The sequence below is a fragment of the Dama dama genome, chromosome 22, assembly GCF_033118175.1.
Source record: "Dama dama isolate Ldn47 chromosome 22, ASM3311817v1, whole genome shotgun sequence".
In the NCBI taxonomy this organism is placed as follows: domain Eukaryota; kingdom Metazoa; phylum Chordata; class Mammalia; order Artiodactyla; family Cervidae; genus Dama; species Dama dama.
The window spans coordinates 38,911,548-38,931,843 of NC_083702.1; the positions used below are offsets into that span (position 1 = coordinate 38,911,548).

Below are 20,296 nucleotides of genomic sequence, written 5' to 3' on the forward strand. Positions count from 1 at the left end.
CTCTCTTTAGAGGTGATACCCATTGGTTCATGTTTCCTGCTGGTGGGGGCTGGGGTATACCATCAAAGAGCTACAATGATTCAAGACTCATTCTTTCTTCCCTCTCTAGCCCAGCATGAAAGCAAATACCAATCTGGAGATATATGTCTGCCTTCCTTCAGGCAGCCTCCCTCAAATCCAGCCTAGGAACTAAAGGTAGGGCTACTTCCTGTTGGAAATGCTTTTCGGTTGCATACCTAAGTCACATTTCTCAGTTGGCTACATGGATATTAAAGCTGGTATTTTGCAATCCTCTTGCACACATCCTGTCTTTTTCTTACTTAGTGCTGAACTCGCCAACAGCATGCTTGCCCAACTGACCTTATGAGTCCATCTGTGCAGCTCTGTACCTCTGTGGTATCAGTGAAATTAAACTACTGCTTTGTGACTTGTTTTCCATTGCACACGAAAACCATTTTTTCAAAGGTTCTCATTTTCCTCATGATTGTTCTATTTTATTCTGTGGTAGAAAATTGTGTGAGTACACAGGGATTTAGTAATAATTTGAAACAATAAAATTCTTATATCCCAAGTGGGATGGATTAACTGAGAATCCTTATTTGTTCATTGCCCTTTTAGCAAAGTCCTAAGCATATCTGAACACATCTCACCAGCAGGTCAGTTGAGTGGTGCGGCTCTCTCCTACCTTCTCATGGGTTCCTCTATGTACCCACTTGCCCTCTGACTGATGCCTGCTTAGGTCTGGCTTTTGAATAGGGGTGTGGTGTGATGTTGCGGGCACGCTTGTCTATGGCTTTGAGAGTGGATTCTTCTCGTCCATGGAGAATCTCCAGCAGATAACAACTTCCTGTCTTCCTTGGCAAAATCAGGATCCTCTCACCTGGCCCACATCTTTCCCTCCAGATGCTGCAAAGCCAGCACAGATCATCTTCTCTGAGATTCCTCCCGGATGGGCTGAATAGTAAGTGCGTTCGCAGACCTCTCTTTCTAACACAGGCACTTGAATCTGCTGTAAGCGACTTGCTAGACCACCTTCTTAAAAAAAAAAAAAAAAAAAAAAATTGAGAAAGAGCTTGATTGTGAGGTAAACAACAGGTGATGTTAAAGAAACACATTTAAGTTCAAGCTTTCTCTACACCATCATTTGGTTTTGCCTAAGTCTATGCAGAATTCTGAATCCAAACATAGTGTCTTGTGCAGAATATCTTTATTTCCAGATGTGGCATCTTGGGGAAGAAAATCCACTGGCAAGAGAACAAGACCAAAAACACTTTTTTTCTAGTTTAATTGATTTAAATCTTAGTGTTTCAAAGATTGCTACATGTAAGAATTCAGAAAGAGAAATTCAGTAATATATGACTTGGTGTTAGATAATTCATATTATAAATATATATGACTATATATTTATACATGTACAGTTGACCCTTGAGCAACACAGGTTTGAACTGCACAGGTCCACTTGGATATGTTTTCAATAGCAGATACAGCAGTACTACATCACTTGTGGTTGGATGAACCCATGGATGCGGGATTGCAGATATGGAAGGCTGACTATAAATGATACTTGAATTAACCTCCACATTGTTCAAAGGTCAACTGTAAATATTTTATGTAAATACAACTATATAACAACAATACATTTATAGGATTTCCTAATATAAACCAAAATCATGTTTCTCTTTTTCCTTTATTAACACTGGGGCCTAATTCCAACTCTAATTTAAAATGACTTTGATGATGAATACTAAAGAATTTCTTCCCTGGCCTGACCCTCAGGCAGGCCTATGTTAACATGTGTTCTGCATGACTTATTCTATCACTTTAGATTTATGACTCATTTAAAAAAAGCTAAGTTTAGTATTTGATAGTTTTGTAACTTTCTGGAAACAATTTTTTAAAAATAAAAAAAAAAAAGAAAAATACATATGGGGCTTCCCTAGTGGCTCAGTGGTAAAAAATCCTCTTGCCAGCAACCCACTCTAGTATTCTTGCCTGGGAAATCTCATGGACAGAGTACTCTGGAGAGCTACAGTTCATGGGATCACAGAGAGTAGGACACAACTCAGTGACTAAATAACAACAAATATGTATACATATAGCTGATTCACTTTCCAGTACAGCAGAAACTAAAAAAACATTGCAAAGCAACTATACTCCAATAAACATCTTTAAAATTATATTAAAATTAAAAATTATATTAAAATATATTTATTTTATACATTAAAATACATTTAGATGTAAATTTAGATTTACATTTACAGTTTAGATGGTAAAGAATCTGCCTGCAAGGCAGAAGACCTGGTTTCAATCCCTGGGTCTGGAAAATCCCCTGGAGAAGGGAATGGCTACCTACTCCAGTATTACGACCTGGAGAATTTCATGGCCAGCATGGACAGAGGAGCCTGGCGGGCTATATAGTCCATGGGGTTGCAGAGTTGGACATGACTGAACGACTAACACAAGATGTACGATATTTGTGCTCTTTACTCCAAGCTATTAATACTCACAACATTGTGAGGTGAGCTGTGACACTGACTTCATGCCTGAAAAAGCCAGAACTCTGGAGGTTTGATCTTTCAGCAACTATGGGACAGAACTAAGAACTAGCCTAGGTCTGACTATATCTTACTTTTTTAATGCAATAACCCAATACAAAAATAATCTAATGTATTTAAAATCCTCTTTTCAGAGGATTTTAACATTTTAACATCCCTGAAAGTGCTGTTTATTATCATGTCTCAAAATGGAGAACTTGTTATCTCTCTGAGACTGAAAGGCTGAATTCACCTTTTGTAAACTTTAACTATCTCTATCACCTGTTGGTCACAGAGTTGATGAAGGTTGAAGGTATTAAAGAACAGGATCATTTACTCAAGGGCATTGAAGCCAGCCAGTTCATAAAAATTTACTGTTTCCTCTAAGCTAGGTAGATATTGACCCCTGGGGAAAGAGCAGTAAATTAGGCAGAGACCTGCCTCCAAAAGGCTCCAGCTCTAAGGGGTGAGATATAGAAAACGAGTCTGTAAAACAATGTCAAGTCCCTTTATGTGCAAGGAGATGATAAAGTGAAGAAGAGTGAAGGCAGTGAAGAGAGTGAATGACAGTCCTGCTGCAAGAAAACAGTCTGAGAAGATTTGAGTTGAGGATGGAGTGATGAGAAGAGGCTGTGAGGAGACTGAAATAGGAGTGCTCTGAGGCCAAGGAAACAAATTACAAAGCTTGAGAGAGAAAGACACAGTGCCTGAAGGTCAGCCAACAACGGGACAAAGGAGGAAGGGATGCTGGAGAGGTTCGGGGAGGTCCCATGCAGATTCTTCAGTGCTGGACTAGGAGATCAGATTTATTCTTCTTTTTTTCTCATTGAAAACTTATTGTTGTTATTACCCAAAAGTAAATATTTCGGCAACATTCTTAACATTCAGTTTGAGATGGAAATTGTTTCTAAATGTAACAAAAAGCCATTCAAGGTTTATCAGCTGAGCCACACTGATTTAAATCCTCTTTTGATATTTATTAGCCATGGAATCAGCAAATGACTTAAACTTCAGGGCCATAACCCCCTCATTTGCAAAACAGGAGGATAAAATCTCCTCATATGGCAGTTGTAAAGATTTTAGAAAAATGCAGTTTGGCTGCAGGTACCCCAGTAAACTGAGAAGATGAAGGCTGTACAGGGTCAAAGATTAATTCCCCTCTCCTTCAAGCTCACAGACTTTGCCACTGTTTTGTTTGAAGTATATTTAACTTCCCTTTCATGAATCACAGCCTTGTTGGGGCGAAGTGGCTTGCACAAATGGCAACGCACTCCACTACTCTTGCCTAGGGAGCCCCATGGACGGTAGGAAAAGGCAAAAAGATATGACACTGGAAGATAAGCCCCCCAGGTTGGAAGGTGTCCAGTATGCTACTGGGGAAGAGGCGAGAGCAGTTACTATTAGCTCAGAAAGAATGGAGTGCCTGGGCTAAAGGAGAAACAACTCTCAGTTGTGGATGTGTCTAGTGGTGAAAGTGAAGTCCAAGGCTGTAAAGAATATTGTGCAGGAATCTGAAATATTAGGCCCATGAATCAAGGTATATTGAATGTGGTCTAGCAGGAGATGGCAAAATTGAACATTAATATCCTAGGAATTAGTGAAGTAAAATGGAAGGGAATGGGAAAATTTAACTTGGATGACCATTATATCTACTAGTGTGGACAAGAATCCCTTAGAAGAAATGAAGTAGCCTTCACAATCCACAGAAGCATCACAAATGTAGTGTTTGGGTACAATCCCCCAATGATAGAATGATCTTGGTTAATTTCCAAAGCAAACCATTCAACCTTACAGTAATCTAAGACTATGCCCAACCACTGATGCTGAAGAAACTGAAGTTGACCTATGAAGTTCTGTGAAGACCTACAAGACTTTCTAGAACTAACACACACACACACACAAAAAATGTCCTTTTCATCATAGGGGATTAGAATGCAGAAGTAGGAAGACAAGAGATACCTGGAATAACAGGCAAGTTTGGCCTTGGAGTACAAAATGAAAAAGGACAAAGGCTAGCAGAATTTTGTCAAGAGAACATACTAGTCATAGAAACACCCTTTTCCAACAACCCAAGAGGCAACTCTACACATGGATATCACCAGATGGTCAATACTGAAATCAGATTGATTATATTCTTTGCAGCTGAAGACAGAGAAGCTCTATACAGTCAGCAAAAACAAGACTTAGAGCTGACTGTGGCTCAGATCATCAGCTCCTTATTGCAAAATAGAACCACACATGGAACAACTGACTGGTTTGAAAAAAGTAGGGAAAAGCACTAGGCCATTCAGGTATGACCTAAATCAAATCTCTTCTGATTATACTGTGAGGGGATAAATAGATTCAAGGGATTAGATCTGGTAGACAGAGTGCATAAAGAATTATGGATGGAGGTTCATAGCACTGTACAGGAGGCAGCGACCAAAACCATCCCCTCAAAACAGAAATACAAAAAGGCAAAGTGGTTGTCTCAGGAGGCTTTACAAATAGTTAAGGAAAGAAGATAAGTGAAGGGCAAGGGAAAAAGGGAAAAATATATACCAAACTGAAAGCAGAGTTCTAGAGAATAGCAATGAGAGATAAAAAGGCCTTCTTAAATGAACAATGCAAAGAAGTAGAGGAAAACAACATAATGGGAAAGATTAGAGATTTCTTCAAGAAAATTGGAGATATTGAGGGAACACTTTATGCAAGGATGGGCGTAATAAAGGTCAGAAACAGTAAGGACCCAACAGAAGCAGAAAAGATTAAGAAGATGTGCAAGAATACATAGAAGAACTATACAAAAAAAGGTCTTAATGACCCAGATAACCATGATGGTGTGGTCACTCACTACATACTCACCACAGATGGACATACCAGAGTGTGACGTCAAGTGGGCCTTAGGAAGCCTTTCTACCAAAAAACAAAAACAAAAACAGAAACAAAAAACTAGTGGAGGTGACAGAATTCCAGTTAAGCTATTTCAAATCCTAAAAGATGATGCTGTTAAAGTTGTACTCAATATGTCAGCAAATTTGGAAAACTCAGCAGTGGCCACAAGACTGGACAATGTCAGTTTTTATTCCAATTCCAATGAAGGGCAATGCCAAAGAATGTTCAAACATTTGTACAGTTGCACTCATTTCACATGCTAGCAAGGTTATGCTCAAGATCCTTCTAGCTAGGCTTCAGCAGCATGTGAACTGAGAACTTCCAGGTGCACAAGCTGGGTTTCAAAGAGGCAGAGGAACCAGAGATCAAATTGCCAACATTTGTTGGATCATGAAGAAAGCAAGGGAATTCCAGAAAAACAAGTAATCTGTGTATATCTTAAAAAGAAGAGAATACCAAACCACCTTACCTATCACCTGAGAAACCTGTATGCAGGACAAGAAGCAATAGAACCACACATGGAACAACTGACTGGTTTGAAATTGGGTTAAGGATTATGATAAGACCATATATTGAAACCTTGCTTATTTAACTTCTATGCAGGGTACATCATGGGAAATGCCAGGCTGGCTGAATCACAAGCTGAAATTAAGACTGCTGGGAGAAATATCAACAATCTCTAATATGAAGATGACACCACTTTAATGGCAGAAAGTGATAAGGAACTAAAGAGCCTCTTGATGAGGGTGAAAGAGAAAAGTGAAAAAGCTGGCTTAAAACTCAACATTCAAAAAAAACTAAGATCATGGCATCCAGTCCCATCACTTCATGGCAAGTAGATGGGGAAAAACTGGAAACAGTGGCAGATTTTATTTTCTTGGGCTCCAAAGTCACCGCAGACAGTGACTGTAGCCATGAAATTAAAAGACACTTATTCCTTGGAAGAAAAGTTATAACAAACCTAGACAGCATAATAAAAAGTGGAGACATCACTTTGCTGACAAAGTTCCATCTAGTCAAAGCTATGGTTTTTCCAGTAGTCATGTATGGATATGAGAATTGGACCATAAAGAAGGCTGAACAGTGAAGAACTGATGCTTTCAAACTGTGATGCTGGAGAAGACTCTTGAGAGTCCCTTGGACTGCAAAGAGATCAAGCTAGTCAATCCTAAAGGAAATCAACCTTGAATATTCTTTGGAAGGACTGATGCTGAAGCTTAAGCTCCAATACTTTGGCCACCTGATGCAAAGAGCTGACTCGTTGGAAAAGACCCTGACGCTGGGAAAGATTGAAGGCAAAAGGAGAAGGGGGATGCAGAAGATGAGATGGTTAGAGAGCATTGCTGACTCAATGGATATGAATTTGAGCAAAGTCCAAGAGACAGTGGAGGACAGAGGAGCCTGGTGTGCTGCATTCCATGTGGTTGCAAACAGTCAGAAATAACTTTGCAACTGAACAATAGCAACAATGTTTAATTTACAGAGTTGTGTTAGTTTCTGCTGTCAGGAAGCATTTAACAAGAGGCTTCCTGTGTGCTGTTTTGGATCTGTCAGGAACCCTCTTTGGCCCTTATTGATTCCTGAATATTCACATGCTAGCAAGGTTATGCTCAAGATCCTTCTAGCTAGGCTTCAGCAGCATGTGAACTGAGAACTTCCAGGTGCACAAGCTGGGTTTCAAAGAGGCTATCCCGGGGCTGAGGAATCCAGGCATTTCTCATTACATTGATAAGTACCCTCTTCCTTATTATGAGCCAAATGGTAAAGGGTGATTGTTTGCAACTCTCTCTTTGATAGGGATCATCTTATGTTTTGTAAGTCTGGAATTTTAATCTTTGTCTTTGCTGAGAATAACCACCTTGTAAGACAGTATATATGCCCACGCTATGTTGATTAAAACACCTTTGCTCCATCAGAGCTTTGGTCCCCGTGTCTTTCTTTCTTTCTTTCTATTCCTTCTTTCTGTCTTTCTCTCTCTCTCTATTTCTGGCTAATTCCTTGAAGCGCGGAGGCCCGCTGAGCCCACTTTCTTGCCCGGGCTTCTAAGACCCTCCCGAGAAGGCGCACTGTGCCTTCACCCACTCGAGAGGGCACCTGGTGCCTACGTGCAGCAGCGCGAGCCCGAAGAACAGGACTCTATTGGCTTTCTGCGTAAACCAGGGGATGTCAGCCTCTTTCTCTCTCTTACTCTCCAGACCATCAGGTTCCGGTCCACTAAAGGACCAACAAGCGCTATCAGCCTCTTTCTCTCTCTTACTTTCCTGTCATCGACTCCAGACCACCAGGTCCCGGTCCATTAAAGGACCAACATTCTGCTATATAGCAAAGTGATTCAGTTTTACATACACACACACACATATATATACTTTTTCAGATTATTTTCCATTACAGATTATTATAAGATATTGAATATAGTTCCCTATGCTATACAGTAGGACATTGTTGTTTATCTATTTTATATATAGTAGTATGTACATGTTAATCCCAAACTCCTAATTTATCCCTCTCTTCCCCTTACCCCTTTGGTAACCATAGCTTGTCTTCTGCATCTGCAAGCTTACAGAGTTTAAATGACATATAGACAGAAGCAAAATATAAGAGAAAATAATTTTATACAATGAAAAGAAGCAGGACAACAATATCAACTCATTCAGGTCTTTTGGCATTTCACTATGGCTTTAAGAACTCTAGAGTCTAGCCCAGGCCTCCTCAGATTGCAGTCAGCAGGCCAATTCCATGTCGGCCCCTACTACCAGCTCCCAACACCAACTCTGAGGCTATTTATTACAATCCATGAATTAATTATGGTTTGTACATTTGTAAACGGTTGAAAAGATAATCCAAAAAAAAGAATAACATTTTGTGACAAGATTATTGCATAAAATTTCAATTTCATGGAGAAATTCCATTGGAACAAAGCCACATCCATCCTGTAACATATTGTCGAAGGCTGCTTTGTGGTACAATGGCAGATTTGAATAGCTGTGACAGAGACCATATGGCCTACGAGGGATAAGATATTCTATCTGGCCTTTCACAGATCTAGCCTACCTCTGATTAAGCCATCCTGATGGAAAAATTATAAACTAGTTCATTCTCTAATCTGATGAACTATTACAGTTAAATAAACCATGGTTCCTATCTTTCAGAAGGAAAAAGGGCTAAAGCAGGTACTGGTTGATATCGTTTCCATGACATACTCTCAAAGCCAGCAATCAGTAGTGATGTTTAAGCAAAAGTAAAAGGTTTACCTTTACTAACACTTCCCCAGCCAGTCACAACACAAATCTCAGAAGAAAACAGAGGCTCCAAGCTGTGGGGAAGACATACTGGCCTCACCACTGAGTTGAATTCTAGGGCAGAGCTCAGTTGTATCAGGGCGATGTCAGAGTCATAGCTCCGTGTGTCAAAGTCTTCGTGCATCACGATGTGTTTCGCCCTTCTCACCTGCATCATGAGCAAGCAAGAAATTACTAGGCAGAGTCAATGATTCAAACAACTTCCTTGTATACTGGTCCAAAATAATCCTAAATCTCTGCATTTCCACATGTCACCCAATGAAGGTGACTTTGTACTAAATTTAAACGGGAAATCTCTGTTAATAATTTGCAGGAATCCATGAAGCACTTTCTGAGGAATGGTGGTCCTGGGAAAATTAGACTCTGTGGACCTGTGTACATGGACCTCAGTTTGTACTTTTTGACTCAGCCTAATTCTCAGATTAAATGTGATCTCAAGTTGTATCTTTAAATGTTGGTATAAATGATAAGTATAAGAGGGCATTAGGAGATTAACAACTGATCTCATGTTTTAGATAAATGTACTCCTTGAAAATGAAAGTCGCTCAGTCATGTCTGACTCTTTGTAACCCCGTGGACTATACAGTCCATGGAATTCTCCAGGCCAGAATACTGGAGTGGGTACCCTTTCTCATCTCCAGAGGATCTTCCCAATCCAGGGATCGAACCCATGTCTCCTGCATTGCAGGCGGATTCCTAACTAGCTGAGCCACAAGGGAAGTCCAAATGTATTCCCTGGCATGTGACAATTTAGAGAACAGGCAGAGTGACCTTTAAAAACATTTCTCACCTGCTCAGTTGATTCCTTCAAGGTTCTGTCATGGTCTCCAGCAACAACGGTCCAGAAGAGTGGATTATTTTTCCTGGAGGAAGAACAACCAAAGTTTGATATGAAAACACATTTTTCACCATTTGGTCTAATCCTATCTGGCCCTACCAACATCCACTGTTCAGTCCAGCCAGGGGCCACCCATTACCTTGTCTGGCATCTTTGTGTAACCAGGGAAGCTGCACCATGCTTTCTGATCTATCTGAGGACAAGCTCCTAATTGTCTATCTTGCCCCCTTCTTTTGTCCATAAAATGTTTTTGGAGCATTTATCAAATATCACCAGCTTATTTTTAAGTTGAGAAGGAAAAAAGAAACCTAGAGCTTATTTTAATTTCATAGTGACATTAGGAATACATGAAGAAAATTACATTTCTAATGAGATCTATGCTTTACTGTTAAAAATATTCAAATACTATATTATAGGAATATATCTTTTAAATTATCATCTTTTATAAAATAACCAATATTTATGAAGCTAAGGCTAATTTATCAATTCCTAAATAGGTAAAATTCACATCTGATATCAGAGATTAGGGCACTGACTACTTTTAAAGGGAGAGGGCATAAGGGGGACCCCAAGGTATTGGAACCATTTCCTTTCTTGGTCTGGGTGCTAGTTACATGGTTGTTTGCTTTGTATAAATTCCTCTAACTGCACTAATGTTTTTCACACATTTAATATATTTCAAAAAAAGTTTAAAAATTTGAATCTACATCCATTAACAGCTGAAAAAATATCCAAGGAAAGAGTCCCTCAATTGCCACAAATATATTGTCACTGATTCTTCATTTTTCAATACTGTTTCTTCAGTAAAAGTAAAGTTAAGGAAAGTATTTTTTCAATACACTTGGTCAAAAAAGTTTCTTAATACGGGTAGGCATCTTCTCTCTAATCGTAACGATGCTCGTTTCAGTTCCTTGCCTGATGAGTCTGACTCACTGATGTGTTTCTGCGTGCCCTTATTAAGGGAGCCGACTCAAGTAAAGTGCTTGGCAAGTATACGGGAGATAGTAATGACTCCATAATGGTAGCCATTATCATTGTTATTATCTGTCATGCACTCTAATGGAAGGATCAACTTTATTTTCAAAGTCACTCTCTAAATCAGTACTTGGCAGTAAAGAAACTTATTTCTTAAAGCTCTTACCAAGGCTGCTGCCCTAGAATCATACCCCTGTCCCTCCCTTGGATAGAAACCAACTGCTCTTATCTAAGTTTTGGAAGGACGCTGCAAAGAGAAAAACAAGAACTGGTTAACCCTAGAAAAGGCTTCTCTGGTGGCTCAGTAGTAAATGATCCGCCTGCTGGTACGTGGGACTCGGTTTCCATCTGTAGTCCAAGAAGACCTCACATGCTGTGGAGCAACTGAACCCATCTGCCACAACTACTGAGATTGTGCTCTAGAGCCTGGGAGCACAGCTGCTGAAGCCTGAGAGCCCTAGAGCCTGAGCTCAGCAACAAGAGAAGCCTCTGCAATGAGAAGTCCGCATACTGCAATGAAAAGTAACTCCTGCTTGCCATATCTAGAGGAAAGCCCACACAGCAAAGAAGATCCAGCACAACCAAAAATAAATGGATAAAGAAATAAATGTGTGCAGGTGTGCTAAGTCGCTTCAGTGATGTTGATGTCCGACTCTTGTGATCCCATGGACTGTAGCCTGCCAGGCTCTTCTGTCCATGGGATTCTCCAGGCAAGAATACTGGAGTGGGTAGCTATGCCCTCCTCCAGGGGATCTTCCCAACCCAAGAATGGAACCCACACATCTCATGTCTCTTACATCTCCTGCATTGGTAGGTGGGTTCTTTAACACTAGCACCACCTGGGAAGCCCAAATAAATATTTTAAAAGGCAGCTTCTAAGAAAATAAAGAAGGTGGCTGAAACTGGAAAAAACCTACTGATTTAGGTTTGAGACAGATTCCAATGTACAACTGCAAAGTGAGTTTATTCCCCTAAATTAAGTTTATTTTTTAAACTGTTTATTTTATACTGGAGTATAGTAGATAAACAGTGTTGTGAGAATTTCAGGTGGACAGCAAAGTGACTCAGACATACATGCATCCAGTCATTCTCCTCCAAACTCCTCTCCTATCCAAGCTGCCACATAACATTGAGAAGAGTTTCCTGTGCTATACATTAGAACCTAAAACCCCACATGAGCATGAAGAAGAATGTGGAATCAACAAAAGGAGAACATGCCAGGTTTTCCCTAAAAATAGAACAGTACCCAGCAACTTGTTAGAAACACAGATTCTCTGGCTCCACACCAGACTTTAAGTCAGAAACCTTCCAGACAATTCTGGCATTTGCTAGGGCTAATACTAAGGGTAACCAGTGCTAGAGATGGTAGCATATGGGATGTAGCACAATGTTGCTGTCAGCTGTCCTTATCATCTTTTGTAGCAATGTCAGCCAGCCTGGCACATGGTGACCTTCAGCAAAAATGATGTCTATCTCAGCTCCCAGATTTTGTGCATTTCCCCAGCTGGCTCATCCCATGCAGTAAACTTGCCTTCCCAATGGATTTGGGTACTCCCCTTCAATGGAGGCTGGAGCCCTGGATATCCATAAGATTGATGAGGATGAGACAAGGAGAAGCAAGTTCTTGAAGGAATCAGCTGAAGGATTCCCAAAGGCAAGGTATGAGTGAACATATTAATTCTTTACACTAGCATCCCAAATGCTTCTGGGGTAAAGATATACACAGTCCCAACTTCAAAAAAGATATTTCTCTGGTCAAGTAAATTAGACAACTATAAAAGCTAAGGAAAAAATGAGGTAACATTTTCCACATCAATATAAGTATAAGGCACAATGTTTTGTGTAAAAATTATAAAATACTACATAAAATATATATGTATAAACATTAAGGTAAAATCATATAATTAAAACATTCTTAATATTGATTACTTCTAGAGAGGAAGAATGGATTAGAGAAATGGACAGGGTAGCTTAGATTTTACTTGATAACTTTATTTGAACTGCCTTTTTAAAAACAGGCAATACTACTACTTAAGCAAAATTTTACAAAGAAAACAAGAAGGGTCACTAAAATTACATACAAATCTTTTTGTGGTTAACTTAAATGGTTCACAAACATTTATAGCTGACTGTGTTTATTAATCTCAATTGACTCCTCAAGTTGAATATTTCATCTTGTAAAGAATGGTTTGGTCTGGTCTATATCTTGCTGCCAAGAATCATAGTTTATGACATAAATTGAAGAATAAACTATTTGACAAGGGAGTCTGACAAAGCTTCTTCTGTGCCTCTGGCATCAGTACTAATAGCTGGCTTCTCCAATACATTAATTTTCATTAATTAGTCAGCTGTGATTGAGGCATTTTCCATGGTACATAAAAATGCACTTTGATAGAATTCTTATAAATTGAATTTCTCCAAGGGCTGGGGGGTGCTAGAATGAACCATGTGGTTGAGTTGGAAATATCTGTATGATTTCATGTTTACCTTAATATAGGTACAGACAGAAAAATAGGTTTATGTAAGTGAGTTAGTATGCCTACTTACACTTTCTAGCTCTGTGAGCTAAGAGGTGCTATAAGCAATAACAACACCCTAGTAGCAGCTGGGATGCTCAGCACCCAGATCTTAACTTCTCATGTGGCTTATGGGAGAAATGGCTGCTTCTAAGACCGAGAGGGGACACATAAGATGAACTTGGAGCATCTTTGTCCCAAAAGGATGGCAGCATGTCAAAAAGACAAGAACTCGTGGTGGTCAAAACTGGAACACTCACCCGGAAAGAACTCACAGGGATCAAAGCTGGAGCAATTCAAGCAACAAAATAAATATGTAGTATTTACAAAAAGTAAATGTCCTTAATCCCATACTGGTTTAATAGACAATTTAATAAGTAAAAGGAAAGTGAAAATTGCTCATGTCCAACTCTTTGCAACCCCATTGACTATACATTCCATGGATTCTCCAGGCCAGAATACTGGAGTGGGTAGCCTTTCCCTTCTCTAAGGGGGATCTTCCCAACCCAGGGGTTGAACCCAGGTCTCCCACATTTCAGGTAGATTCTTTACCAGCTGAGCCATCAGGGAAGCCCAAGAATACTGGAGTGGGTAGCCTATCCCTTTTCCAGCAGATCCTCCCAACCAAGGAATCGAACTGGGGTCTCCAGCATTGCAGGCGGATTCTTTACCAACTGAGCCACTTGGGAAGCCCCAATAGAAGGAAGAGAAAAGGCAAATCTCCCATACAGAATAACTTTAATTTATGCAGAAAACTCTGCACTCAAGATGATAGAGCTTAATGCCCAACTGCTTGAGTGTGGGCCACCCTTAACCACTTGCTTGCAAAGAATAGGTAACAATGGGAGGAAGATGTCACTTTACAGTGTGACACCTGGCAAATACCAGGTTAACATCATCAGTGAGAAATCATGCTGGTAGCATGTACCCTTGATATGATGTGATGAAAAGGACATGTCACCTCTGTGGATTTCCTGTGGAGTCCCAGAAAAACCATGAGAAAAAATATCTGATGAACTCAAACTGAGGTACCTTCTACAAAATACCAGATGAGTACTCCTAAATACCATCAAGACCATTAAAAACAAGATCTGTGAGACTCAGAGCCAAGAGGAACCCAAGGAGACAGGACAACTAAATGTAACTTGGTGTTTCAAATGGCAGAGCGAACAACTACACAGACCTTGAGATAGGAACAAGCACAGCATGTTTGAGAAAAGGGGTGGGTTCACTGGGGACAAGCAAGAAAGGGTCCAGATGGACTCAAGGACAGGGCGTGGTTCTGGACTTTGACTGTACACTGGGATCATTTGGAGAGTATATATTTATTTAGGAGTGTAGTTGATTTACAGTGTTGTGTTTATTTCTGATGTACAGCAAGGTGATTCAGTTATACATATACATGTATTTTAAAAAATATTGTTTTCCACTATGATTTATCATAGGATACTGATTTATTTATATATATATATAAATATAATATATAAATATAAATATATATATATTTATATATATATAATTTATATATATTTATATAAATTTATAAATATTTATTTAATATTTATATAAATATTTTTATAATATTTATATAAATTTATATATATATAAATATAAATATAATATATATATATATATAAAACAGAGAATACAGTTCTCTGTACTATACAGTAGGATCTTGTTGTTAATCCTGGGGTATATATAAATATACAGAGTCCATTTTGTTCCATTGATCTATATTTCTGTCTTTGTGCCAGTACTATACTGTCTTGATGACTGTGGCTTTATAGTAGAGCCTGAAGTTAGGCAGGTTGATTCCTCCAGTTCCGTTCTTCTTTCTCAAGATTGCTTTGGCTATTCAAGGTTTTTTGTATTTCCATACAAATTGTGAAATTATTTGTTCTAGTTCTGTGAAGAATACTGTTGGTAGCTTGATAGGGATTGCACTGAATCTATAGATTGCTTTGGATAGTATACTCATTATCACAATATTGATTCTTCTAATCCATGAACACGGTATATTTCTCCATGTATTTGTGTCCTCTTTGATTTCTTTCATCAGTGTTTTATAGTTTTCTATGTATAGGTCTTTTGTTTCTTTAGTTAGATATACTCCTAAGTATTTTATTCTTTTTGTTGCAATATGTACGGACACCTTATCTTCAACAAAGGAGGCAAGAATATACAATGGAAAAAAGACAACCTCTTTAACAAGTGGTGCTGGGAAAACTGGTCAACCACTTGTAAAAGAATGAAACTAGAACACTTTCTAACACCATACACAAAAATAAACTCAAAATGGATTAAAGATCTAAATGTAAGACCAGAAACTATAAAACTCCTAGAGGAGGACATAGGCAAAACACTCTCCAACATAAATCACAGCAAGATCCTCTATGACCCACCTCCCAGAATATTGGAAATAAAAGCAAAAATAAACAAATGGGACCTAGTGAAACTTAAAAGCTTTTGCACAACAAAGGAAACTATAAGCAAGGTGAAAAGACAGCCCTCAGAATGGGAGAAAATAATAGCAAATGAAGAAACAGACAAAGGATTAATCTCAAAAATATACAAGCAACTCCTGCAGCTCAGGTCCAGAAAAATACATGACCCAGTCAAAAAATGGGCCAAAGATCTAAACAGACATTTCTCCAAAGAAGACATACAGATGGCTAACAAACACATGAAAAGATACTCAACATTACTCATTATCAGAGAAATGCAAATCAAAACCACAATGAGGTACCATTACACGCCAGTCAGGATGGCTGCTATCCAAAAGTCTATAAGCAATAAATGCTGGAGAGGGTATGGAGAAAAGGGAATCCTTTTACACTGTTGGTGGGAATGCAAACTAGTACAGCCACTATGGAGAACAGTGTGGAGTTTCTTAAAAAACTGGAAATAGAACTGCCATATGACCCAGCAATCCCACTCCTGGGCATACACACCAAGGAAACCAGATCTGAAAGAGACACGTGCACCCCAATGTTCATCGCAGCACTGTTTATAATAGCCAGGACATGTAAGCAACCTAGATGCCCATCAGCAGACAAATGGATAAGAAAGCTGTGGTACATATACACTATGAATATTACTCAGCCATTAAAAAGAATTCATTTGAATCAGTTCTAATGAGATGGATGAAACTGGAGCCCATTATACAGAGTGAAGTAAGCCAGAAAGATAAAGACCAATACAGTATACTAACGCATACATATGGAATTTAAAAAGATGGTAACAATAACCCTATATGCAAAACAGAAAAAGAGACACAGATATACAGAACAGACTTTTAGACTCTGTGGGAGAAGGCGAGGGTGGGATGTTCTGAGAGAACAGCATTGAAATAAGTATACTATCAAGGGTGAAACAGATCACCAGCCCAGGTTGGATGCATGAGACAAGTGCTCAGGGCTGGTGCACTGGGAAGGCCCAGAGGGATGGGATGGAGAGGGAGGTGGGAGGGGGGATTGGGATGGGGAACACATGTAAATCCATGGCTGATTCATGTCAATGTATGGCAAAAACCACTACAATATTGTAAAGTAACTAGTCTCCAACTAATAAAAACAAATGGAAAATATATATATACAGAGTCCAGAATCTGTCTACAGTGATTAACTTAATTAGTCTGGATTGAAAATGAATTAATTATAGTTACACACATCCACATGATAATCCATATGATATAATTTAAAGATAAAAGCAAATCACAGAGGAATATAAACTGTAATTCTTTTACATTAATACAGGAAAAACAAGACAATATACTAGTTTTAGGAATTCATAGATGTTAAAACCACCCCTCAAAAAGCAAAGGAATTGTAAATGCAAAATTTAACATAATGTTTACCTCTCTGGAAGGGGCACTGAGAGGTGTTGATAGTGTAAAAATCCTTCTTACACTAAATAGTAGGACCATTCTTTAGACTACATGTGTATATTTTGTATATTTTTTCACATCATGGCATAGTTTACAATTTAAAAATATTGCAAGTTCAGTGATCAAGGTGGTGAATTATCCTACCGTGTTCTCCAGTGTCGTGATCCCACTTTAAGAGAAATAATCCTAAATCAATCCAGGGTATAGTGCACTGCATGACGAAGGCTGTGGAGTTACAAATACTAGAACAGTTAGCATTCAGCTTAAAGATTAAGGGCAATGTGAGAGGGATTTTCGAGTCTAGGAAGGATGATTACATGCAAGTAGAAAGAGATTGAGTTCTTGTTTTCTGGAACTGCAGTAAATTTAGATTAATAAATTATTGCTATAGAGAAGCAGACTTGGGCTCAACATAATAATCAGACATCCCTGTAAATGGGATGAACAATTTCAAGATTTGATTTGCTTTTCTTCACTGACCTTGTTTAAAGAGAGGCTAGATGGACATGGGTCAGAAACACTGAAAGGAAGATTCATGCTTTAGAATCAGTCTGCATGGTTTTAGGAGTTACACAATTATATTTATGTCCTAGGTATGATATAAAAAAGGCTTCCCTGGTGACTCAGTGGTAAAAAAGCCTCCTGCTAATGCAGGTTTGATCCCTGGGCCTGGAAGATCCCCTGGAGAAGGAAATGGCAACCCACTCTAGTATTTTTGTCTGGGAAATCCCTTGGACAGAGGAACCTGGCAGGCTATAGTCCATGAGGTTGTAAAAGTGTCAGACACGACTTAGTGACTAAAACAATAAACAACATGATTATTGTTGTTGTTCAGTTACCAAGTCAGGCTCCTCTGTCCTTCACTATCTCCCAGAGTTTGCTCAAATTCATGTCTATTGAGTTGGTGATGCTACCTAACCATCTCATTCCCTGCTGCCCTATTCTGCATTTGCCTTCAGTCTTTCCCAGCATCAAGGTCTTTTCCAGTGAGTTGGTTCTTCATATCAGGTGGCCAAAGAATTGGAGTTTCAGCTTCAGCAAACAACATGGTACATAAATACATGAATAAAATATCATTAGCCTCACTCACGATTGCACACAATGCGCTGCAGTCAGAATCCAAATCGAATTGATGATGGCACCTCCACACTGGTGATTGCCGAGAAACCTCAAACCCACCTGCCATGGCCAACAGTGGGGGCAGGCTTCTATTCCTCCTGCAATTCTTCTAGAAAGCCACTGGTGATTAAATGGAGGGATGCCACAGACACCTACAGCAAAAGAGATCAAACTAATGACCCGTTCAACTGAAACAATTAAGAACACACTCCTCCCCAAAATGTCTTGCCATAGTCAACAGTAGCAATACCCAAACACCAGATGAGTTTCAAGAAGATGCAGATTCCTAAGACCCATCTCTGAAGAATCTAATTTTAAAAGCTTGCCTAGGTGACTCTGCTAACCAGTCAGGTTTTATAGGTACTGGCCTACAGAATTATGGGCTTCCTGAGTGGCTCAGTGGTAAAGAATCCACCTGCCAATGCAGGAAGATCCCCTGGAGAAGGAAATGGAAACCCATTCCAGTATTCCATGGAAAACCCCATGGAGAGAGGAGCCTGGCGGGCTACAGTCCATGGGGTTGCAAAGAGTCAGACATGACTTAGTAACTGAACAATAATAACTACAGAATTGTATTTATTCATTCATTCAACAAATACTTAATTAGTACTTGGTGTTATCAGGCACTGCTCTAGACATTGGTGATGTATCAGTGAATAGAACAGACAAAAATCCTGGCCCTCACAGAACTTACATTCTAGCAGGAAAATTCTATTTGTGAGCAAAGGGTATGCGGTTCTTTATTATATGTTCTTATTTTATGTCTCTTTCTCATTGTATGAAACCATTTACCAATCCCCAGACACTCCAAATTTTCTTAGACATCCAAATGCCGTTCTCTTGTCTAGAATACTGCTGTGACTCAGATCAAATACTGTCTTCCCCATGAAGCCTTCTCTGACTCCCCTTCAAGAGACAGACATTCTTCCTTCTTTACAGATCCCTGTGCAATTTTCTATTACAAATCATCAACTGTAATATGTATAATACATGCATACAGAGCAATGAAAGATCATAATATTTAACATAACACTTAAGTTATAATGAAATTAAAAATCAAAAGTGTGTTAAGAAACAAAACCAAAAAACTCTGCTTTCTCCCATTGCCCTTACATGCAAAATCATATTACAGGATCTGGAAAGATATTTTAAATATGAAATTTGCATATTAATAGATGAGGACAAAAGATTGCTCTCTGTACCTCTTTCTTCCTATCATAAAGCTTAATTCTTCTTCCCTCCATTTAGGGAGTCCATGCAAAAAGTCAAACAGAATTCTAAAACTTTCATGAGCCTAAATATAAAATCCATTCTTCCTCACTGCAAAGTATTATCAATGTGAGATGAGGCTTTTGAAAAGAGACACCTAGTTAAAGAAGAAAGAAGATTAAATGGATAATAATCACATGGCTATCAACTCACCATATGGAATAACTTTTGCAGAAGATACAGGATTGGTTTGGGGAAATGATGTTGATTCAATTTTGTTTAAAGAGTCTGTAGAGAAAAAAAATAATTGAAAGTATTTACAGTAGCCTAAACTAGCTGAGTCACTTGCTTATGCTGGTCAATCATAAAACCACTCTTAAGTTGATCTTTCAAATGCTAAATGCCAGATGCCATATATGTGATTTGGTTGTATACCTTTTAATATTCCTGTTGTATCTGACTCTTCCAAGCATTATCTCCTTCTTTGGCCTCATGACATTACTCTTTTTTAAAAAAAATATATATCTATGGTCATCTCTTCCCAATCTCAGTCTTTTTTTCAGGATCTATTCTTCAGTCTGAAAAATATTCCATGAAAGTACTGTACATAGCTTTATTTGTATTTGTTTACATATATATGAGTTCCAAATATCTCTCTTCAATCTAAATCTCCTTCCTGAATTCGAGATCTAGACTAGATCTAGAACTACAAATTCTAGGACTGCTAGATATGTCCATCTTGATCTCCCACAATCTCATAAAAATCCAGGTATCTCAAACAGAATCCATTGATTTTAACAGTCAAGATGGTCTTGCAATGCTTCCCTGTATCATTTAATGATTCTACCATCAATCCAGCCATTCAAGCTAGTATCCTGAAAATCATGCTGGAAATTTTCTTCAATTACCTCCTCCCCTACAACATAACTAATCAAGAAATGTCAGAATAAATTCTTACAATGACTTGCTCACACTCTTCTTGCAAGTGAGTTTACCCCTAACCTCGATTGCCACCTTCTATGTTACTGCTAAGGTTTGAATGTTGT

The 20,296-nt window shown here is 38.8% G+C and overlaps 1 protein-coding gene across 1 annotated transcript in view; it reads right to left on the reverse strand.

Annotated features, from left to right (window-relative positions):
• OVCH1 (ovochymase 1) overlaps positions 1 to 20,296 on the reverse strand; it is a 73,869-nt gene that overhangs the window by 36,569 nt on the left and 17,004 nt on the right. The window contains exons 8-12 of the mRNA XM_061123969.1: positions 19,464 to 19,538; positions 18,013 to 18,193; positions 9,498 to 9,570; positions 8,660 to 8,855; positions 881 to 1,035 (exon numbers count right to left, since the gene is read on the reverse strand). Of these exons, the coding sequence (XP_060979952.1) occupies positions 881 to 1,035; positions 8,660 to 8,855; positions 9,498 to 9,570; positions 18,013 to 18,193; positions 19,464 to 19,538 (680 nt within the window). The remainder of the gene's footprint in view (positions 1 to 880; positions 1,036 to 8,659; positions 8,856 to 9,497; positions 9,571 to 18,012; positions 18,194 to 19,463; positions 19,539 to 20,296) is intronic.